Source organism: Haliaeetus albicilla, chromosome 5, assembly GCF_947461875.1.
Source record: "Haliaeetus albicilla chromosome 5, bHalAlb1.1, whole genome shotgun sequence".
Taxonomy (NCBI): Eukaryota; Metazoa; Chordata; class Aves; order Accipitriformes; family Accipitridae; genus Haliaeetus; species Haliaeetus albicilla.
The window spans coordinates 28,640,132-28,664,383 of NC_091487.1; the positions used below are offsets into that span (position 1 = coordinate 28,640,132).

A 24,252-nucleotide genomic window follows, 5' to 3' on the forward strand; every position below is an offset into this window, starting at 1 on the left:
TCTCCCCGCCTGCGCAGCCTGCCCCGCCCGGCGCCCTCCGCGCCCTCCCATTGGCCGAGCCCCGCCAGCACGTCGCGTTAGCCCGCGCGCGGGGCACCCCGGGACTTGTCGTCCGCCGGGAGCGGCGCGGAGGAAGGAGGCGGCGCGGCTCCGCGGCCGGGGGGGGGGGCCGGGCCGGGAGCGAGGGCTTCCCGCGCCCCTTTTCCCGTCCCGGGGCACTCGCGGGACTGCTCGCCACTGAGAAGCTCTGTCGCGGTCAGGCAGAGTTGAGAGCGCTTCGCACCTGCCCGCGTCTCCCGCAGGTGGCCCGGGCGGGGGAGCGGGCCTGCGGGTTCGACCGTTGCCGCGCCCACGCTGCTGCCCAGGAGCTTCGCATCCCGGCAAGGCGTCCCTCGAGGCTCGGCACCTCCCTCTCACCTTCCCCCTTGGGCTCCAGAGGACAGAGGTCCCTGTGAATAGCGACCTCCCCACCAGAACCTGTTTCTTGCCCAGTTTCACGTTCTGTGATAGGCTTTAAATTAAATCAGACTTGACTTGGTCCCCTGAAGCTGACAGCAACCACTGAGAGCAGACGTGAGAAGGGACTAAATGGATACGCTGCAATTTGTGCAGGGTTGGGATAGGTTTTTTGGCTTTGAGTACTGGTACTTCTCTGTTCATTCACCGATTGCCATTAATTGTGCTCTGTAAGATGTACTGAATACCAATGATGCTTACTGTAGCAAGCTGTCCCAACTGTCCCCTTGCTATGAGGGACTGATTAGCTGCACTTCAGGACATACGCATGCACAGGGAAGTCCAGCAGGGATCATCAGGAGTCACAAAATACGCAGCTGGTTGTGGCCTGCAGGTAAGCATGGGCAGTACTTTTGGGGCAAAGGTGAGCCTGCTGGTACAGCACAGGCTCGCTTCTGAAGTCTGGGCCAGGTGAAGGAGCAGTAGAGAAGCACCGTGTGTCTCAGCGATGCAATGTGCTGCTCCAATGATGTTAAGGTTGTATTCGCGCGGCAGCAGCAGTTCTTCATTTCGAGAGATCCAGAGTTAGTCACTCCCCACAGCCTGGAAAGATGTTATGCAGGTTATATTGCGAGGCAGTTAGTAACTTCTGAGCTTCCCTGTGGACTTCTACCTCTGTGGCAAGAGCTGCCCACCTCGCCCACAATAACCATCACTGTACGTTAGCCACTTCTTTTCTCCCACATCTCTCTATATCCAAAGCAACTGATTTCCCTGTATCTCCACCAAGAGGAGTGCATGTAGGTATACCACCCCTTCACCAAAAACACCAAGAGAGAAATATTAGACAAAATTAACACCCTCCCGTCCTTCGCTGTGCAAACTCCTTCCCTTCTCCTTCTGTCGTCTCTGGCTTTGTAGCCAACTGGGGACCCAGCAGAACCTGGCATGCTTTCTCCACACCCATGGCAGTTTTTATAATTTTAAGTATATGACAGGAAACACCCATGATTTCTACAAGAGCTGCAGCGCACGCAGGAACGAGTCCTTCCCTAGCTCCGCAGCAGTGGGCAGCTGTCGTTGCCGAAGACATGTTTCCTTCCCCTGCCTCCGCGTCCCCCGCGCGCTCTATCGGCCAGAGCTCTCCCCGGGGTCGGCGGTGCCGGGGGAAGGCGGGCCGCCGAGCCGAGGCGGCGGCGCATGCTCCGTGCCCGGCGCATGCTCCGTGCTGGCGGGCGGGCGCGGGTGCGGCAGCGCCGCCAGGGGGCGGCGGGAGCGCGCGGGGCCCTGCCCGAGGGGGCTGGGCCGGGGCGCCCTGAAGGTCCCTGGTTATTCCACGGAGCGGCGGCAGCCGGCCGCCTCCGCAGGTGTTTGCCTGTTTAGAAACGACTTGCGGGATCCCAAAATCCGGCCGGGTGCCGGTTCATATAGTTCTAAAAACTCAGAGGCGGTTACCACGGAACTGTTTTTTAAGCCGGTGTTCCTTTGAGCTAAGGCGGCGAAAGTGTTAGGCGTGCTGTCCGGTACTCAAATGGCTGAAAGGAGTTGGGAGAAGGCCTGAAACAAGAGCAGGAGGCGTCCCCAGAGAAAACCAGCGAATTTCCCAAACTGGATCTCAGATCTCTCTTAAGAGATCCGCAGGGCTTTGACAAAAAGAAACCAGAAATAAAAAAGGTCTTAACACTCTCGAATTCAGGTATTGTGTTTTGGACTAGCAAGATAAAAAATCTAGAAATCAAATGTTCTGGACTAGAAAGAAACCACTGGAAACAGTTGCAGGGAGAGGAATGGCAGGAAACCAGGAAACCTTTGGCCTGATTGTAATTTCCCATCCAAACAGTTGGAACTAGGTCTAGGGGAGCTAAAAATAAGCCCCAGAAGGAAATCCAAGTTCCCATAGCACAGTGGAAATCAGCAACCAGGATGGGGAATTGAGCCAATTTTTTTTTTTTTTTTTTTTTTTTAGCAATACAGAATTTTACAGGCTGCTTCTATTCTGTTTGTAGCCAGGAGAGGGGCAGATTACCTAGCTAAAGCAATACAAGTATCTACTGTCTTGAGAAAAAAAAACCCAAAAGGTACTAGTTGAAGTTAACCTGGCTTTCCAAACAGAGTACTAGAAAAGCTAAGAGAAAAGGGTATTTCCAGGAGCTATATATGGTGGCACAGTGCTAGTGGCAGTTTATCATTTGTTCCCAGAATCATAAAGTTAATTAATCAGATCACCTATAAGCCCTTAACATAAAAAGTGGCAACACCTATCTTAATCAGCTAGCTAGGGCCAGGTGTGTGCTAGAAGGAGGGGGGAAGGAAGAAATTCTGGCTGGCTTACTAGAGGACTTCCAAAGATTTGTGTCTTACTGTGTGTACATACCAGTTAGGAATCCAGTCAGCTACCAGAGGACCAGTCTGTGGATTGACCATTTTATCAAGATAAGTGAAAGGAAGCATTAGGTGCCTACAAAGCTATGATTTTTTTCTGGATCATGACATATACCCTCCATCAGAGTAAAATAGCTGTTAAGAAGAAGGTGATTGTCATTATCCTCATGAGCTCAGCTCTGCATTTAATGGGGAAGTGGGGATTAACAGCTGGTATGTGGTATTTTTGAACAATTAGAAAGAAGCATAGTCCATTAACAGGGACAGGTGGCAACAATGTAAAATTCAAAACTGGCAATTCTGTTGAAAGCTGGTACTGAAAAAAATTTGGATGTGATAACAGTCATTATAAATAAAATGCTGGCCAGCACAGCCCTTGACAGATGGTGAAATCTCCTTTTCCAGTTTGGGAGAGGGATGTCTGAAGATGGGAACTCACACACATGAAAAGGAAAAGCTTGGAAATGCAGGCATCATCTTCCTAGGACTTAATCTGGGCACTCTAAGCCAATAATCTGGAGCTGGCTATTGAATCACATCTGTGAAACACAGAGAAAAATGGAACCTGGCACAAGTGTGGTGGCTGTTAGACCAGACATCTTCAGAAAAAGCTAGGAAGCAGAATTGTAATTTTACAGCTAATTTGTTGAATGGAGACAGTGAGTGGAAACATGTATCACTCTAGAATATGAAAAGCAGTTACTAGCTTTCTGATTATCAACCTGATTGCCAGCTTTTGTTGCAGTGAGTAACTGCATAATAATTGAGTATTTCTGACAAGAAGATTGTAAAGAGAGAAGCCAAAGATATATAATGTGAGTCAGTATGATACAGGTATAGATGAAACCTTCAAGGAGAAGCAGGGATGAAAGAGCTTTCACTGTGTTTGATCCAACATAGTGCACTACATCTTAATGAGTTTGAAATATCTTCTCATTAGGAGTTTCTCCCAGTTCAAAGACGTAGTTTGTCTTGGACTGGTCATCACAAGTTTGACTGTGGGGGGTGAGGTCCTCCAAAGGGGACAAGACATCAACTTACTAGCCAGGTCTATCAGTATGTGTTATTAACAATGAAAGAAGAGTCCTGAGAGAAATTTATCTGGAACATATATGCAAGGTTTTAGTCAGTTCTTGGGTCTCACCTGTAGTATGGGTTAAGAAAGAATTGGTAGCACTGGGGCATTTGTGAACCCTGGCAAACAAAATTATGTCACTTGAAATAATTTTTATCCAGTATCACAAAGAAATTATACACTGGGTGCTCTATCAAATTAAATCTGATTCTTCACCCTCAATTTCAAAGTGCAATATTAGGAGGTGGGTCACAAGAACACTGAAAAGACTATTTTCCCTGCAGGACAAGCTCAGCAGCAAGTTAAAGGAGCAGTCTCGGTGTGCAAGTTACTAGCTATGGTTGAAGGCTATTGGATCGTATTCCTCCATCAACTCGTATATTATGTAGGCAAGATATTCTGGTATATGCTGCAAGTGGTGTAAAGTAAGCTTAAAACTACTAATCAAAATAAACTCAAAGAGATATGACTTATTTCTAAAAGACCCTGCTTACTCCTGCAGGTGAGATAAGGGGAGAGATCAGGCCAAAATATCTCCTTTGATAAAAAGGAAATAATCTGTGCAAAATTGGCTCTCCCCGAGAGGCTGGCAGACACGCAGAGTTTCTGCAGGGCTTTTCTCTTCTGGAAGTTCTTTTGTGGGTTTGTTAATGTTGCAAAACTATTTCATAAGTTGAGGAAGAAAAAGAAAACATCTGAGTGGTTGAGAGAGAGTGTTTGAGCACTTTTGGTTAAAAAGTTGTTGTAACTGCCACTGTATCAGTGTATTCACATTTCAAAACCTCTTTCGTATCAGATATGGAGTGCTAGTGCTTACATTTGAATTCAAACATTGTGAGTTGGAGGTGACTTTGCACAGCAAAAGTCTAAATTCTCTGGCACTGCTGGACAGGAATTAGTAATGGTTATGTCAGCTGAAAATAACTTTCATGTGTATGAAATTTTCTCGTCATGATGGGCCATATATCCCTTCTGTTCTTTGAGCATGGCTGACATAGTCCTAGCATGTTAAGAAAACAGAGCTTAGGTAATGATTGTTGGGTTGGTTTGGGTTTGGTTTTTTTTTCACTTGCACTCTCCCTGCTACTTTGGAAGCCATTGTCTAATTTAGAGGTAATTTTACATGAGAGCACAAGTGTTAAAGATACCAAGTTTCTGCGTGTTTTGTGAAACAGTATCTGGAACAAAGAAGCCCTATTAATGTCCCGTAGAGGGAAACACGTAACTTAGATTTTACCCTTCCAAGGGACAGCAGTCAGCTCGCCAACCTGTGTACACATAGTTAAGAATTAGCTGCACTCGGGCCTCTTGCCCATCTCAAATAGGTAGGGGAGGACTAAGCAAAGGAAGATTTATGGTTATGGAAGGAGGTGATTCATGGCATTCAGTGGCTGGCTAGAATACAAATTCAGAGGAATTCTGGCTTCATTAATTCTGTAGCTCATGAAAAATTTATTCAAGCTTGGGATCTTTGGTGGTTGGAAAGGCTGCAGTGTTCTGACTTTGTATCAGATGCTCATGCAAAGGTACTAATGCCAATATACTGCTTAACAAAAAAAGCAATAAAGCAAGAATTGGTTGCTCAGGAGAGTATATGCTCATGAAGAGCTCTTTGCCTTAATTACAGAAGCATATAGATTCCAGTTTTCATCTGTGAGACACGGGGTTGTGCAAATGAAATGGGAATTTGTGCTTTTTTGCACAGGAACAGGATTTTGTCAAAGGAACAGCTAGCTGTTCCATTATTGTCATATTAGAAATAACTTCCAGTAACCTCATATTTGACTGCGTAGGTCAAAGTGGCTGATATCTCCAGTATCAATATGTTACCCTAGAGTACTAAACTGTGCAGAACCCTGGTTTTGACTACTCAAACCTTAAATATCTAGGTTTGGGGGTCTTTTTCTCAAATTAAATAGTTGCCAATTAAGTTGACTAAAAATTTGTTACTCAGGATGGTTCCCAAACAGCAATACAGTGCCACAGGCAAAGCCATATATACCCAGAGGATTACAACACACCATCCTAACGCCCAGGGTGCAATTTAGAGAGGCTTCTTTCTCAAAAGCAAGACAACCCCCATAGGAAAGAAACTATGGAGCGTAGTAGAGAAAAGTAGAAATAGGAGTACTTAGAGAAAAGCCTCAGAGGGATCAGCTGTTGAGCTAAATAGGAAGATAGGAGCAGCAGTGGAACGCTTCTTAAAAATTATTTTAAATTTATTGTTGTCTCTTGAAGGATCATGTGGGCAAATAGCTCTTCAGTGGAATATAAGCATCCACCTCTGAGGGATCAGGTTTAAGACTCATGCTAGCTACCTGAAAGAAGGGAAATACTCAGTGAAATTCTGAGTAATTTTAACTCACTTTTAATCATGGACTTTAATGTTGTGTAAATATTAGTAAAGCAGGAGTTCCAGAAACTTGAATTTCTGGGGGTGGATGCAGGAATCCAAAACATAATCTATCCATTTGAAATGTGAACTGCTGAAGCAGGCTAGAACTGAAGGGTTTGTGCTCTCTTTGATATATCAAAAAAATACTCATGTTTTTTGAAGAACTTGGCAACAGCTGAATTCTTTGGAAATCATAAATCCTAGGTGAATTGTGAGAAGTTAATTGATGGTATGAATGCGACCCAGTTGCCCCCACTACTCTGAGTGCCCTATGGGGCCCTGTAGAGAGAGTTAAAAGAAGGAGGAAAAAGTTCTGCAGCACTTAATTGTCTACACTGCTCCTTTAAAAGTTCAGTTAAACTTAATTATGGGCGTCCCCTCACAGGGGACAAAAATATTTGAAAAGTTCTTTCTTTAAAGTGGAAACGCAAAGAATTGGGTACAGCAATAGCCACCTGGAATGCAGCAGAACCTAACCCCTCCCTAACTAATCCTGCTATTTCCTAACCTAGTACTCCGTGTGTAATCAAAGGCATCGAAGTCACATGCTTCAAAGTCAAGCCTTTGCAAGATCATGGCTTTCGCTGTGCATGGAACATGCCCTTCCTGCCCGGTGTGCTCTGTATGAGGAGGTTCTCCGTAGAAGCCATTATTAGCTTGGTTAGCACCACTCCCTCCTGTCATTTAATATTTTGGTGATCTCTTACTCTGGTTATTATTTTTAAGCTCTGTCTTGAGTTAAAGACCTAAAAATTATCAGAAAAGCAAGCAAATTCTCAAAAGAAGAGATATTTTTTAAAGACCGTCGAAGTATAAAACTGTGCTTAGAATTAATGGAATTTAGAAAACAAAGTACATAAATCAGTGTATCATTGTCAGATCTTAGAGAACTAAAATGTACTGCGTTATGGTAAAATAAATTATTGTAATACTAACTATTACCTATCATTGCTAATCTTCAGATCTCATTTACAGAGATGGTAGAATATGAGATGCTTTGGGGCAGACCACATAGGTAGGCAGATAACACAGACTCCCTCACTGATGCCCTGCTGACTAAATCCCACTGCCCTTATGCTTGTAATATTAACTGTTATTGGTTATGCATTTAAATACTCAGGTTACGTTATTTATGTAACAGGTGTGTAAATGTTGACAACTCTTACAATTTCACAACAAGTCTCAAATGTTGCCAATATTAAAAACTCCAGCTGCTCTAATCAGACCCTTAGCTCAGGGAACTGGATTTCCTCAAGGCAAAACTGAGCACCAGGGACTATTTAAAAACGTCCAAGCAAAGAAACACTGGAAATCATGAGTCTTAAGTGATACAACAGCAGATGTCTATTAAAAAGTCCAAGAATTCTCTCTTTCGTAAATTTCATTCGTAAACCGATGTCAGGCTTTTAGGAGAAACTTTTCAGTATTACTAGTTCAGCCCTCAGCAGCAGAGTTTCTGCGGCCCGTCGTACACTTCCCCAGCTGCTGTTGCGGGCCTCGCTGGCGAGGTTGCGCGTGGGACTGGGACGCCTGCGGTCTCTTGAGCCCACTTCGGCCTTCGCTGTAGGAGCAACGTGGGCACGAGCGTCCGACGGAGCGCAGAAGAAATGAGGACGCGCCTGACCGTCACGCTGGACCCAGCCACGCCTGATGGTTCAGTCTCGATGCCAGCGCTGCCGTCGAAGGTGTAGGCAGCAAAACCGGGAAGAAGCGACTCTGGGCAAGAGCTCGGGGTGAGGAGTTGCGGCACTTTGAGGACCGGTGTGGAAAGAGGAACTACGAGACACATCGTTGCCCGTTGCACAACTGAGGCTTGAGTAAAGGTTTGGAGTCACCGCCTTGGTGAACAAGGTCCCCGCCTGCATTTTATTTCCTTATTCCTCACGGGATTCCCCCCTTACCTCACTACACTTCAGCGCCTCTATCTAGCCAGAAGTAGCCGTATAATGGGATAACTTTACGTTCTACTTATAAACAGCTGAAGTACAGTTTCCAGCACCGGTTGCTGTCGCCGAGTTGCGCGGAGGATCCTGCAGCGAGCCCCTAATTGTCCCGCTCCGGTGCCTGCTCTCCATCCTCTGGCAAGCACACCCGTGACAGCCCCGGGCAGCAGCAGCTGCCCACCGGCGCGCCGCCTCTCCCAGCCTTGAGACCGACCGACCGACCGACCGACCTGGCGGGCAGGCGGCCGGCTGCCCCCGGCGGGGGGCGGGGGGCGGAGCCCCGCCCGCCAGCCCGCCGCGGCTCGGAGGTGCGCCGGGGAGCGCCGGCCGTGACGTCACGGCGCGGTTGCCATAGGGACGCCTGGGGTCGCACCTGACGGCTGTCGTGAAGCAGCGGGAGGAGAGCGGGGGAAGGAGGAAGGGGGAGTCGAGTCTAGGCCCGGCCCGGCCCGGCCCGGCCGTCCCCCGGCCCCGCGGGGAGTTGGCTCCGTGCCGCGCCTCTCCACCCCCGCCGCATCGGAGTCGGAGGCAGGAGGAGGAGGAGGCGGGGGCGGTGCTGCCGCTGCCGCTGGCTATGTAGGGGCCCCGGAGCGGGCGGATCCTGGAGGCCGCTGTCCGCCTCTGGAGCGCGGCGCCGGGGCCGGGCCCGGCGGGATGTTCTCCAAGAAGCCGCACGGGGACGTGCGGAAATCCACGCAGAAGGTGCTGGACACCCGCAAGGACCCGCTGACCCGCCTGAAGCACCTGCGCGTCCTCATCGGTGAGGCGGCCGGGAGGGAGCGAGCGGGTCAGAGGGGGGCTACGGCCCCGAGTCCCGGCGTAGGAAGAAGCGGGAGCTGCGAGGGGCCGGCTGGGCGCCAGGGCGGGAGGCGGGCTCGGGGCTCTGCTGCGGCGAGAGACCCCACCCGGCCCAGCCTCGCCGGGGCACGGCGGCCGGAGGGAGGGCCCCGCGCCCGGCATCGCGGGGCCGGCGGCGGCGAGGCTTCAGCTGTGTGCCGGGGGCCGCTGGACCCGGCGGGGGATACTTCGCTCCCCGCTGTTGTACGGAGGCACGTACGCTTCCACCGCATCCGAAGGTGGAATTCGTTTGGCAACTGTGGAGGGAGGCGAAAAGCTGGTGTGCTTCCCCCGTGAATTCTTCTCTAGAGCTTCATAAATGCTGCTAAGTCGGTACGCTTGAATAAGAGAGGCTGGTGAGTGCTAATGGTGCCTGTCACTCCCTAGTCCATTTCCCATAAATGCTTACAGTAACGATTTACGTTTGTGTATGTTTTCAAGGTAAGAGCTACAACAAGAAGTGCTCACTAGAGTAGATGTAGAGGAGCATTCATACAGCTAGTCTGGAAACACTTTTGGTTCGCCAGTTGGTCAAGGAGGGAACATAAGCACTTAAGTACTGCTGCAGTTCCATGCGAACAGCTGTTTAACCTGACCAGTGAAGTAGAAATTGTGATTATATGGAATAATTGCCTAATGAAAAAACAGTGGGAAAAAACCCACAGTTAACCATTCCAAAATATCTTTTAGTTGCATGTGTCTGTAAAAATCTAAGTCATTGTCATCAAGCTGTCCTTGAGAAAAGAAGTTTGCACTGGAGCGTCTCTTGGGCCCTTCAGTTCTGTAAATGCATGCGTTGCTTCTGACAGTTTATCAACATGTGAGCAGGGCTGGGTCAAGGGCAACTGCATTCTGTATTTAGTGCAGAGTACTGAATGGATTATTTTGGCTTCTGCCCACAGTCTGGAGGTATTTAAGTACCTTGTCCTTGGCCTCCAAAGCTGGATTCTTTCAAGGGAAAGCGGTTATTGCTCCTTGTTTTCTTTTGTATTGGTGTTTGAAGTAACAGGTGTTCCTGTATGGCAGCATCTGCTGCCGCATGACTTATTTTCTGCAACATAATAATTATTTAGACTTTTGAAATGGAGAATAGTTGGGTAGCTAGCTATCCAAGACAATTCAGTAGTTAGGTGTATCTTCTTGCCTCACTCAGCATGTTGCCACTCTTCTTAACTAGCTGTACTTGAGCCAGTTGTGGCTTGTTTTATGTTGATTTATACTTATTTTTAGCTACTTCATCAGCTGAAACTTAAAAGGAAAGAGCACTATAAAGAAACTAAGTACCTCTCTAAATTTAGGTTTCCTAGCTAAAGTATGTTGAATATTTCTACTTTTGCTTTAGTCTGCAAAGCAATCTGTGTGATTTTGATTTGTTCTACATTTGATGTTTCTGGTCTTTTATTTACAAGATTTTCCTTCAGCTTTGTTAATACTTGGATGCATTCTGTAAGATGCAAGCCATGAGCTTTATGTCAAGCAGACATTCTTATCTAATCTGAGGTTTCTGCTTACTGGCTGTAGGACAGACTAAATCTGCTGGGGCATGTTTTTGTGTGATGGCCACCCCCCCCCCCCCCCCCATATATCTCAGCCATTGAAGCACAGCTCCCACATATCTTTTCTCCAAATTTGGGTGAATACAGTGTGTGACTGTGAGTAGGGAAAGGTGTAACAGTGCTCTTCAGCTTATCTGTCTTAGATGCATCTACAAGATTTTGTCATTATGCAGATATTCTTAGATGCGCAAGGTACGAAACCAAGGTCTTTTTGGGGGGCAGGGGAGTAGGATATTTCTCTATGTATTCCCACTGTAGTGGAAGAGCAGTATATAGCAGACTATTTGAAGTCTGCCTTCTGCTGTGATCACCTCCTTGCTTTATTCCTTAAATTTGTCTGCTCCCTAAACTGGCTTTCAAAGCATAAGCTCTATGCCCTTTCTTCTCCAATTGTTTCTTTGACTAGTCTGCAGGACCAGATTAAAAAAAAATAATGTGCCCACATAAGATAGACTGCTACCTGAGGTGGCTTTGCATGGAGGCACCATCCTGCAGCTTGTAGTGCTGCGTTTTCCTGTTTGATCTTTTTTCTTCGGTGACAACTCCCCCACCATAATAATGGGCATGTTTCCATGTGCTCGGGGGAGCCAACCTAGCTATTCCCAACAGACTATCCAAGGGGATAAGGGAGGAAATCTCACTTCAGCTCTCTTCAGCATCTTTATGAATGAAAAATGATTTGTCTGGTTTATTGCTCTTAGCCTCTGCATATTGGAGACTAAAATACTATCCAGAAGAGAATTCTCTGCTGTTTCATGTCCAGGAGAAGGAGAGAATTTTCTCTTGTTTTTAAACTTAAAATCCTTTCAATAGGCCTGCAAGGTGTGTTGAACCAGAGTTAATTTTTTTTGTTGTTTTGCTGTACTTTTTAGTCTTTGGTTCAGCAATGATAAACTGAAGCATGGCCTTGGATTCATGGTTAAGACTTGAGGGGAGGAAAGGGAGTACTAGTTCGTTTTCCCTCTATTTTTTCAAGGCATCCAAAGCAGCAGTTCTCCAGTAAACTAAAATAACAGAGTAGTCACGAAAAGAGGCAGAGTGCTTGTGAATTATAGACTGCTGGTTGTCTGTTAGCTAAAGAGGAGAAATCTAAAAAAATTCATTATGATAAAAGATTGACAGTTGGATCCTGCAAGGCAATGGTGCAAGTTGGGCATCATCTAAAAATATTTAAGATCGTTTAATATGATTATTAGTAAAAACCATAAGAGACTGAACAATTTCAGAGAACCTAATATGAAACTGAGTGGATAGCACAGAGGCAAGTCACGTTTATTTTTAACAAATTAAAAGTAGTGTCCTTTAGATGGAATTATTTAAATGCCTTTTACAGGATAACTTAGATTGCAGTGAGTTATATCATTTCAGGAAAAAAGTATCTTGTCATTGGTGACAACTCAGTTTAAATTTAGTAAAAAATGCAAATTAGTCTGCATAAGGAATACAGAAAATTTTGTGTCTTTGTAAAACAGTGGTGTACCGTTACACCAAATATCATTGCAGCTTTAGTAGTCTTATTGCTATAGTCAGTGTATAGAAGATTTAGAGATGGGAACAACTCGGATGAGAGTAAAACTTTAATATGAAAAGATGCTGAAAGCTTTGGAATCCCTTTCTGTAGGGGTAGATCATGAAAAATATGTAACATATATGAAAAAGACTAGGGAAAAAAGTCTATTAAGGCCTACCAAATTTGAAGATACAGTAAAAGATTTTTGGCTTGGAAAGATCCTGAGTGCTAGACTAACTCAGTTATAGGCATACCAGGGGAAATGCATTTGTATTTTTTTGCTGAAACTCTTTTGTAGGTAACTGCCACTTCACTCCAGTCTCCTGTATCTGGCTGGTTCTCTGCTGTGCTTCAGTATCGCTCTACTGAGCCTTTTTTGTAATTCAGGAACCAAGGAAAATTCAGTGAAATTCGGGTGACTAATTCAGAATTGATTAAATTATTTGTTAAAGTAAATATCATGTGTGAACAGTTTACGCATGTCACAGGCATAAGGTTTTTTTAATAGAGGTTAAAGCCTTTTGGAAACCTCCAAGTACTAATAATTATTGCTAAGAAATGCTGAGAAAAATTTTAAAGAGTTTGAAGTCTCATATCCTGGGACATACCAGTCTGTGAGTGAAGGTAATCTGCCTTTCATTGTTTTCCTGCTGCAGTATTTTTCTTGAAACAGCTGGAACTATCTGCTTTAAGAGATGTGATTCTTTTGAGGTGTTACTAGTTTCTTCCTGTAGGGAAGTGTTCATCGCGCCCCCCACCCCCCCTTTTTTAGTTCTGGGAAGTACCTTGAAGTCTCGTACAGTTCCCTAATGCTGTCTTGGTCCGTATGTGACTTTTTATCAAACTATTCTTCTGTCTTCTTACTAAACGCTGGAAAGGCTGTAACAGTTTTGTTTACTGTGAGCTAATGCAGTGGTTAGAGTGTTATCAACCTTGAGCTGGAACGTGGAACGTGGAATGGGATTCCCTTGCGGTCTGCATGGCAGTGGCTCAGCCTTGTCAGAAGCAAGGCCCTGCTATAGGGAAGGCTGCCAGCTGCAGTTAGTGCAGGTGTGATCACTGAGACTTTCTAGCAGATGGAAGTGGAGGCACATAGTGTGCCTTATGGAATTAGATATTGCCTGCAGAATGAAGCCTGTGATTTTTCCAGAAAAATATGTATTTTTAGCAGTCCCCAGTGATTTAGCAGCTAATTGCAATTTTTAGGATGATTAAGAGGAAATAACATGGAAATAATATTGCATTGTTCTATAATCAGTGTTGCACTGTTTAATCAGACTTCAACATCAAACTAAAATTCTATGGTTTTAAATGGTAGTTCATAAATTTTCTTCTAGTAATCCTTCAAGCACCAAATCAAGTTTGGTTTGTCCTTTTGTTAAAACAGTGCTTTGAGAACTCTGTAAATAATTAAGGCAGCTAGATATGTGACCCTTTCATAGCGTCATACCTTAACAATATTGCCTTCTTGTTTTATTCTAGTTTTGATATCACATATGTTGCTGCTACCTGTTGAATTTGTAGTTTCAGGCAGAATTTGTAAATATATGTATTTAAAAAAAAAAAGGAAAGCTAAAACCCTTAAATACTTAATGATTTCTGCATAATCTTACTGTGTGCAAGCAAGTCAAATGAATATACTTGGTTTAAGATTCGCTTTTAGGGCTGAATTCTTAAAAATTTTTTTCTTTTCTTTTTTCCTTCTTCATTTTTTTTGTAGAGTAGGAGTTACAGGCCTGTAATCTGTTAATCCAGATTAAAGGAAAAAGGAATATATTATTTCCCATAAATTATTTTATTTGCATCTGATATCTTAAAAATACATTGTTTGTATCTCGGGAACCATGGAGAGAATGCTTGTAAAATGTAACACTAAAAGAACAGAGTATTTGAAGTGTGGGGTGGTTTTTTATTGTTTTGTTTTGTTCATGGTTGATTAGTGCTTGTCATCTCATGTAAGCAATCTCTGAAAGGGAAAAGTCAAGCTATACCAAACAGAATGAAACAGGCTGCATTGGACATCCATTCTGATATATTGTTTAATATTAAACAATATACTTAAACAGAGATTGCATTTGTCTGAAGGGATTTTAATTTAAGAAATCTATTTCACTGGCAGTCAGCCCTAATGCTTCAGCTGGATGGCATTCCTTGGTGTTGCACATCATCAACATCACTCATTACAATATCACTTATATACTATAAAAAATGATAAATGTTTTATGGTTGTTAAAGTGAGAGGTGAGTGAGAAGCTACAGCAAAACTAGCTGCCTGGAATTTTCTTTGGAGATAACTGTTCCAGAAGTTTCTGTGGATGTGCAAAGCTGTGTTATTTTTGGCAAGAGCTGTAGATTTTTGTTTTGTTTTGTTTTCCGGTAATTCTAACTGCAGAGGACATGTCACCACTGTAATTCATGGATTTGGCTGTGGGTTGAGTGCAGTTTAAGAAATTAGACTTGATGTTCTGTCAGTCTTGACTTAACCCTGAACCCATTCTGTTCTGTTTTGGCCAGGAGAAAAGGGGGAAGAATTGCTTTGCTTTAGGGTTTTGGCTAATGTTACACTCGACTTGCAGAGAGCGCTGGTGGCCAGTGCTGCTGGCTTGGAAGGGTAAGGGATGGAGTTGGATCAAAGCCCCAGGCTAGATGAAGAGGTGGCTCTGATGCTTCGATCAGGAGGAAAGGTCTGTGTGGGTTTATGGGTTTAGCTTGTGGCAGTCAGAATGAAAATAAGTGCATTACTACAGAAGTGTTTGAAGTTGCTTAAATAAAAGCTTAAGTTCTGGAACACGGGTGAATTGTTACAGAACCATTTCTTAAAAGTTTAGTAGTGTAACTCTTCTGGAGTCTGCAAGCAACCTGAAAGAATTAGCTTGGAGACCTGTCAGCTGCTTCTGCTCATTCCTATAGAGCGCTGGTGTTAAAATTTGTAACAGTTTGTATGTAGATGATGTTCATTAGTGTTGTTAACCTGCTTATTCATTTGTGGGGTTTGTTTGGGGTTTTTTTGCTTGTATGTTTGTATCTAAAAGATGGTGGTGGTCAGGAGTTCAGACTTGTCTGATGCAAAATAGAAGTCCATTAAAAGATTTCTTGAAGTGTGTTCCTTTTTCAGTACCAAAAACATCAAGAATATTTTCTTTGACAAAATCACATTTTAAAAAAAATTGAATTGTTTTTGTTAAGTAGCTGTTAGTGATCTGAAACAGTAAGGGCTAATGTGAAGCCCTCGTTTAATAGATTTGCATTTGTAGCTCACTATTTGAAATGTTGTGGTTTGCTATCGGGTCTCTTTCACTTTGACAGTCTGTTAACTATGCCAGAGCCACCAGTTAGTTCCGGAGGTTTTCTACTTAACCTTTCTAAATAACATGCTTTTCTATTCTAGAGACTGTCAGTATGTAACTGAACCTCTGTACTGTTTTGCTGTAAAGCAGCCGTTAAATTTTTCAGCTTGGAGAATTAAGAATGAGTAAGTTCTATTGGCTATTTTGATTGTATGTTAACTGAAATTGAGGATGCTTAGAAACCTCTTGCTTTCTAATGACATCAGTTTGTTATGAGAATTGATACTGAAATACTTCAGTGTATAGCAGGCCTCTGCTTTACAGAAATAGAAGTCTGGCCATCTTCCAGGTCATTGTTTGCTGCAGTTGTCACTGGTATTTTATTTTTGGGTAAGGATGAGGGAAAGTGACTTAAAAGCCAGTAAGTCTAGGAATGAGACAGGGTAATGTTTTTGTTATACTATGTGCTGTAACAATTTTATGTGTAAACATGCTATTAAAGTCTGAAATGCTTAAAATTGAATGTAAAACCACAACGTGATTTGTAATGATGTAGACTATTCTGTTAAATGCTACAGTAAATTTCTGCGATGCTTTGTGTGAACTTTTCAGAAAAGTGAAGATATATCTTAAGATCTGTGTGGTGGTTTTTGTTTTAAAGTTCAGTATTTTGATTGTTTATCTTTAAAGTTCTGTCCTGTGCAGAAAATACTTTATAATATTTTGATTTCATACAGCAGGCAATCATCTAAATAGTATAGATGCATTTCCCTTTGCTAACTCAACTAATTTATAAATATGTAATAGATGTTGTGGATTAGTTTATAATCATTTATAGGGTAATATGTAGAAAACAAAAGAGATAGGGAGGGTAAATTGGGTATAATGTAAGTTAAAGCCCACTGAGATCTCTTTGCTACAGAGGATTGGCATGTTGTACGTGCAAACTTGTAAGCTTTGCAGAATCTGGCTCAGGTGATCCCTTACAAGTTTAAATATACAGTAAAAATCTGTGTTGCCTTTTCTGGTTCATGTTTTACATCTGACAAAGTCACTTTTTAAGCTCTCTGAGGTGGTACTCCTGCGTTGTAATTCTTAAGTATGATATGCTATTCAAATAGTATCCTTCTAATGTGTAATATTAAAGGGTTACATTTTTATTGAAATACTTTTATGGTTGCAGATTATTCCTGGTTAAAAAGAATGTGTTGATAATTGAAACATTGGAGCAAATGGGATTTATTGCAGAAAATTTGCTCTGCCACAGAACTCTGTGTGAGAGTAAATTTTGGCCCAGAATCTTCCCTTCCTAAAATGATCACTGTGGGCACTTAAGTTTTTAATATCTTACTGAGATACTTGAAAAGGATGTAACCTTTCAGAAAATTTAAAAAAATTAATCTTCAAAGTAGTTGGCCATTTGAAAATACATTAAAATAAGTTCCTAAGAAAAGAGTTGGCCACTTGAAAATATAGGAAAGTAAGTTCCTAAAAGTACAGTTACATGTAAGCACAGAATTTAGTAGGAGAGGTGGAGGGGGTTTTGTTTTGATTGTTGGTTTGTTTTTTTCTTTAGTCCTTCTTTGCTACAGCTCTAGTCGGTAGGGTTGGGGAATAGTAGAACTTCCAGTTTTCAGTGGGTTTAATGGAAATATGAATTCCAGTTGATCTGGAACTTGAATGTTCTTGTCGTGAGGGTCATACAAATAGCTTAGATAACTAGCTTTCCATTTTTAGTCCAGTTCTGTTTGATGCATCAAAATAGAACAGAAATCGTAAGCTGAATGCAACTTCTAAAACTTAAACCAAAAAAGGTAACTTACCTTCTTAATGCTGAATCTAGAAAAAACTAAAGCTACTTTTAGAAAAATTTTACGAGAGGAAGAAAAGGACAGAGAAGCTGTATGTTGCCTTTGTGCTCAAATGTAACTTTCTCCTTTAAAAAACAAACAAAAAAACCCAACAAAAAACCCAAAAGCACCACTGAACGCACAGATTTAATGCAAAGATCAGATATGTACCAATTTTTAGGTTACAGAAAATTAAGGAAAAATCAGCAAAGATCCATGGTTTTTGCTCTTGTGAAGCATGAAGAGAACTATTTTCTTGACAAACAGCTTCTATAAATGATGCTGGAAATCTGGATTTAGTGTACCGGAACTATGCTTTGTACAGTAGAAGCTTTAGTTTTTACATTGTTGGAATACAGTAATGTCCCATTTTTCCCTCTGCCATTCTGAGAAACTTCTAACTACTTTATATGGTGCCAGATCTATTTCTGAGTCCTTCCCTCCTCCCAGTGCGGGCATAAGTACCAAGAACACAAAGAATACATTCGTTTGTGTTAGTACATGAATCTGTGGCAGGAGAATATGAAGTTCTTTTGTTTAAAAATAAATAAATAAATGCACTGTAAGTTAGGGAGGAAAGCCTGTTTCTGTGTAATCCCACTTCACGCAAAAATAAGGCTACGTCTCTCTTCTTAAAAAGGCAAAAAAGTAGCCAAAGCAGACAAGCAACTTCCTGCAAATTCCCAGTTCAAGGCTGCGTGAAAAAGACACACATATGGTCCTTGTAGAGGAAATTATTTTTACCTCAGTGTGCAGCATTCATGATACTTTGGGAGAGCATAGAGAAGAGACAGTGACCTAGTGTTGGAGAAAATGGTTTAAGATGACAGAATTGGAGAGCTGTATCTTTAGTTGATCACAAGGATAAAGGTGAACTGAATGTTTTAGAGACATTTGCATTAGGGAAAAAATATTAGTTCCTTAATTAATGAAGAAAGCTATAACAGCAGCGTATAGCTGGAAGTTTTAATGTTAAAGTAATCGGGAAGAGCAATAGTCTCTCCATGCATGTATTAGTCATGTGGATTGTGCTCAGTATAGAGGTAGCTGTGAAATGGAATGATGTATGCAGCTGGCCAGACTAGACGATTTCCAGATCAAACTCTTCTGAGGTCTACATTATTATCTCCATGCTGTATCTGCCCCCCCCCCCCCCCCCCCCCACTTCTTGCCATAATTCTTGGTCAGGGTATATGCATAATGAGTTCCAAACTTCTTGACCAATGTAAGGTTCCAAATTTCTGGACCAACAGCTTACTGAATCACTATTGGTGTCCCTTGATGATGAGCAGATGCTCTCTTTTGCTCTAGGTGGCAAACCTATCAGATGCACAAGTGTGTTTTCCCTCCCTTAGAAGGAATGCTGGTTTTCAGCATTAACAGAAATAGTCTGTGAGTTTTTTAATAAGTAGTATTTTCAGGTAATGCCAGGACAAAATTCTCATTAAATAAAATGTTATATTTTTATTTTCTTCCATCTGAAGTGATAGAATTTATTGCAAGAGTTCAGTTGTTAACTGGTTTGAATTCCAAAAACTTGCTTTTGATTATCCTACCAAGTGTGATCTTAGTAAGAAATCAGGGTGAAATGCATTTGCTAGAAAAGGTACATCGAGGAATTTTTTACTTTCATCCTACTGTTCAAAGCTATAGCTGTATTCTGAAGGTATGCTTTTAGTGTTAGTTGGGTGTTATTGGTTATAATACAGGTTTACCAGTGCTTCTCTGAGTCTTTCTGAGGTGATTGGCACCACATTGTTCTTAAATAAATAAAAAACCAAAAGGGCGGGGGGTGGGGGGGGCAGGACCATCCTCTGAAATTCCTGCACCTCCCTGCCCACCCGCCCACCCCACCCCCCAAACTCTGGAAAGGCAGAATGCCTTAACACAGTGCTAGTTGTATGTATGCAAGTGTCACACAGTAATTATGTGGCGAAATGAGAATCGCTGTTCGGCTGATTATGTGGGCAAGCCTTTTGTTTGTTGCCTGAAGCCTGTAGGAATAGTGTCTCCAAAAACTGCAAACTGTTGTGTTAAGATTGAGTCTTTAAAGAGTACATTTGGTTTGGGTTTTTTATTTGTCTGCTTCATAGTTGACCCATGTCTGGGGAAAGAATGAGGGCCTGTTTCAGGAAACGAAACATTTAATGTGCCTGCAAAAATGCAGCATTCCTGCGTGTTGATTGGCAGAGACCCTGTTTAACTGCTTCCAATCCCTTCAGTGTTTGGAACTAGTGTTTTCTGCTCTTTCACATCAGGTGAACCATTCCACTGCTTTCTACATGCAGTTCTCCTACAGCAGTTAAATATATGGACTAAAAGATTATTTTCTGCCACCCTCCTTTCTCTGGAAAGTCTCAAACGTTTCTTTCTTTTTCCCTTCAATCCTCCTATCTCAAAACACGTTTGATTTGCTTTCTGCTCTATTTTCTTGTCTGTAGTCTAGAACTCACTTAGGGTTCTGCCCCATGAGTGGAAATGGTTATAATGGTTGTGCCTATGCTCCAGTCATAGCTTTGTTTCTTGTGCACTTGCCCTGACCACTTGAAAATCATGGTCTAGTTTGTTTAAAGTGGAATTGTTTTTTGTTGTCCTTTAATATTTCAGACTCTAAACTCTAGCAGTTCAGCTGCTGATCTGTAAGTGGTGTAGCGGTTTCTGCAAAACTGGAAGTTTGGTAATCTTGTAGATGGTCAGGCATATGCTCGCCGCTCTGGACCACTAAGTTTATTGCTAGCTAAGCTGCCTTGCTTTAGGAGTTGATATTAGCTGTTAATATAGCACTGTCTTCTCCAAGAGCACTCTGGCTCCACTACACTGAGTATGCAAGACGTTGGCAGAACGATGTGGTACTGCAAAAATTGAACATGTATTGGAAACCTTTATAGCAATATTTGTGATAAAATTGAGTTGATGGTCCTCTAGATCTACATAATAAAATAGAATTGAAAATATGCCATGCTTTTGGCCATCCTTTCAATAGATTGTTTCTGTGTTTTATACTCCACCAGCTGTATCTCCAGTCATGTGAGATGATGAAGATTGATGTCATTCTAAAAAGGGTTAAAAAACCATGATCCAATAAAGAATTAGGGGGGGACTTAAAAGATATATCTACAGCGAAAGATAATGCCTCAGTGTATAGAGCAGGTGAAGGTTATGAAGGTTTCATTTGCCTCGCCTTTCTTCATGTTTTTTTTTATTTTGTTTCACATCAGTATTCTGGAAGGGGACAGTTTTGCCTTTTAAAATACTGTCTCACTGTTCCTCTGTGCTTCCATACTATAGTTCTGTCCACCTAGTTTCTCTAGTCTTATATAGTTAAATAACAGGACAGGGAGTGGCTTTTGGTTCAGTGTGTAATAAGGCTTGAAAGAATTGATTGTTTAAAACTATCAATTTAAAATTAATCTAGATAAATCATCATGTATTTCTTTAACTGAAGATTTGCACAAAACCATCTACGGTGTTGTGGAAAGAGAGTCTAGACACCTTCCTGGGGTACACAAGAAAGCACATCCCTCTATGCTTAAGATGATGTTTCCACCTCAGGGTATCCCTGAGGTCCCAGCTTCTGATCTCCGGAGACCACACAATCAAAGGAGTACAGGGGGGACTGGGCCAGGCTGGAAAGTAAAGTGCGTGTTGGAGCTTGGAGGGAGTAAGGAGGCAGCAGTGGGAATCCAGTGCTGCTGTTTCCTTCCTCCCAACCTGTTTCTCTGCAGAGCAGAGGTGGTTGTCACTTATCATCCTTCTCCCACTTTCTTAAGTAAGCTTAGTTGTGTCTAGTAATTAGTTGGGGACAGGGGTGGTCTTTCTGCTGTAGAGTTTGGGCAGCGTCATTAGCTTTATTTCTATTAAACTAACAATTAAAACAACATTCATCTGTACAGTGCTAGTCCTGATGGAATTCTGGTTCATGACTGGGGTTTGTAGGCATTACTGTCATGCAAACAATGAGTGTGCAAGACGCTGCTTCCTGTTTTAAAATTCACTAGGCACTTATGGCATGCCATCATTAGCTTCAGCTTAAAAGAAGAAAAACTTTAAGAACTTCTTTACCCATGATAATATTTTTTTTAAAGTATCTTCAGTTCTTACTACTGGATAACGGTGTGCAGTGATTGACTAAGTATTTGAAAGAAATAAAAACAATGTTCTGTTCTATTTTTCAGAAAATGCAGAATCAATTGATCTCAAGCAGTTTTTCGACCTACATTTCTCACATATATATTATGTGTTCTTTGAAAACTTTGTGACTATTGAAGTAGGTCTTAAACAGAAAGGTAAGTATTTCAAATAGAACACTTTTTGTCTTGATGCTTGTGGTTTTGTTATAAAATAAAGCAGGGTGTTATAACTGTGTCTGTTGTCACAAATGGCAACAATAGCTGTGCAGAAATATGTGTGAGCACTAACTTTGCAAATAAAGGCAAGGCAATTAGAGGTGCATGCAGTAGAGGTGGGCAAGGAACGTTTATTCTCTGACTGGTTTTGCCCTTTTGCAAAGTGAGGATTCTTAAGGTGTTATACTTTTTGTGTTCTGCAGAATTATTCTAAGTTTTGTTTAACAAGACATTGTGTATTTTAATCTCTACCAGCTGTTGATGCCATAATAGAAAATTATACAAACTGTAACTGTTATAAACCATGACTATGAAATACACTTTTTTTTTATTTGCAGAAGAAATGCAAAATTATGGTTGTAGAAATGCATGGTTTTGTTTTACACATCTAAGGATCTTTGTCAGTGTTCTTTACATTTTATTTTGATAATGAAAGTGTATCTTCTATTTATTTCTAATTGCATCTAGGTCACAAGTCTCAGAGAGAAGAATTAGATTCTATTCTTTTTATTTTTGAGGTAAGATAACTTGAATATTCCTGTATGAGTTTTTTGCTTTGAATTAAATCCTGTTAAATAGTAACAGTACAGCTATTCTACAGTTGCCTGGAAATATGCTTTACATTTAACTGCATCCCTTTTTCATTTTGCTTAGAGTTGAATATATGTGCTTTGTGTGAGAAGAAAAAGAATTTGACTTGCAGTTTTGCAGGAAGATGTCTTAACTGGAAAAAGATGTTTTCTGTATCTGCAGATAGTTCATTGCTTTTTTGGTGGTGGTCTTTCCCCCCCTCTTCCAATGTATTATACACTTCGAAATTCTTATAAAGGTGATCTCTGATTAGTCATGATCTTTTTCACCTTCTGATTGCACGTTATCTCTGATTTTTCTCATAATAGATTACTACTGCAGAATTAGTTTTTATAGATCCCTTTTATTTTTTAAAAGATTTATTATTTGAGAATAGCATTTCACAATATCCTTACCAAAAGCATATCTTGACTTAATTGAGTTAGAAACTAATTTAATGAAGTCGGAACATTTCTGAGCAGAGACTATAGTTTAGAAATAGCTTAGAATGTCAAGTTTTTGTCTTTCCTTTTTGATGGAGGCTTCTAATTACAGGACAAGGATTGTGGTTTTTAAAAATATGTAAAATGGAAAGCTGATGAATGCTGATCACGGGGTTGAATACAAATTCAAGATTTTTTTTCCTTTTTTTTTTTTTTTTTTAAGGTATGTTGGTGCTTAGAAGTTTAGGGTTAGCTGTTACAAGGATAGTGAATCTGAAGAGAGCTAGTTCATTTGTTCACTAGTTCCTACATAAAGGGATGTTAGGTGACCTGTGCTTTGGAAGCAGTTGCACAGGCTGCTGGAGGGCCATGGCCAGGAATTCATTTGGGAAATCGGGTTGCTTACACATTGCTACTGCCTCTAGCATAAACATTGAAGTGCTACATAATAGATTTTTTTTTAACTGCCTCTGTCGCTAACTGTGCTCTGTTTTTTACCACCTGAAGATGATCATCCTCCAATCTAGCTGGAGAGGTGTTAGACCATTATTGCCCCAGGTCTTTGTTGTTTTGCTGTAGCTCATTACCCCTCTGTTGAGAAGGCTGAAACAAATGCTTGCTGGTCCCACAGAGGCAAGTTGACAGCTGAGCGTCCTAGCTTAAGGCACCAGAGAGGTGGAATAACCTAATACAACTTGTTGTGAACCAGAGCAACTGAGACAGATGCTCATCCCATTCCACTCCCTATGCTATAAGCAGCAATATCCAGCAGGGAGGCAGTAGAGCCAGATAAACGGCAGTAACATCTGAAGTCTCCAGTGCAGGACTTGCCAGACAGTCTGTCAGAGCTTTTGGGTTTCTTAGCTTTAGGAGTGGGATTATCTTGAAAGAACAGTAATGCTTCCAAGGAAAGCAGTATGGAAATTTTATAAGTTAACCTTTCAGCTTCTGATGTGTGGCCTTTGTGAAAGTGCTCTTTGGTCTTCTGAGAGTGATATCTGCAACATAGATCCTTGGGTTCTGTTTTTCGTAGAAAATTTTGCAACTCCTTCCAGAAAGGATTCATCAGAGATGGCAATTTCACAGTATTGGTAAGTTGATTCTTTTCTTTTTTAAACCTTATTTTTTATTAGTAGCTGTTAGTAGTTTGTGCTACTCATTTCCTTAACCTTTAAGTGGCGTAACAGGGATTATGGTCTTGAAACTCTTGCAAGCTAGGGGAAGGAAAAAAAAAACAACAAAAAACCCCCAAAATACCCCCAAAAACCCACCAGTGTAATGAATGCTCTTCTAGATAAAATTAAATCTGGGAATCTGGAAATACAATAGTGGCTGAGAGAGAACAAGGGCAGGTGGAAAGTTGCTTTGTAATTTATATTTTTTCCCAAATTTTTTTTTCCCTTAGCAATAAATTTCAAAATTGGGATAACGTATGTATTTGTAAATGGGGAATGCTGATATTATGCACATTAATGACTTGAGAATCATTTACTTTTAATGTTCACATACCAAAAAGTCCTTGTGGAAAGATGGTATGGAGCATGAGGAAGCTATGAAAGGTGATCTTTGGTTTTTTTTCCTTCTGGCATTGAGAGATATGCC

At 41.8% G+C, this 24,252-nt stretch overlaps 1 protein-coding gene across 12 annotated transcripts in view; it reads left to right on the forward strand.

Annotated features, from left to right (window-relative positions):
- The first annotated feature begins 8,626 nt into the window (after positions 1-8,626).
- Positions 8,627-24,252, forward strand: part of RALGAPA1 (Ral GTPase activating protein catalytic subunit alpha 1) — a 135,488-nt gene continuing 119,862 nt past the window's right edge. For 6 of the 12 annotated variants that reach the window (XM_069783967.1, XM_069783962.1, XM_069783964.1 and 3 more), the window contains exons 1-4: positions 8,627-9,011; positions 21,467-21,577; positions 22,106-22,155; positions 23,684-23,741. In XM_069783967.1, coding sequence (XP_069640068.1) covers positions 8,906-9,011; positions 21,467-21,577; positions 22,106-22,155; positions 23,684-23,741 — 325 coding nt within the window. In that variant the 5' untranslated portion in view covers positions 8,627-8,905. The remainder of the gene's footprint in view (positions 9,012-21,466; positions 21,578-22,105; positions 22,156-23,683; positions 23,742-24,252) is intronic. The other 6 variants (XM_069783969.1, XM_069783970.1, XM_069783971.1 and 3 more) reach the window with 2 other exon arrangements.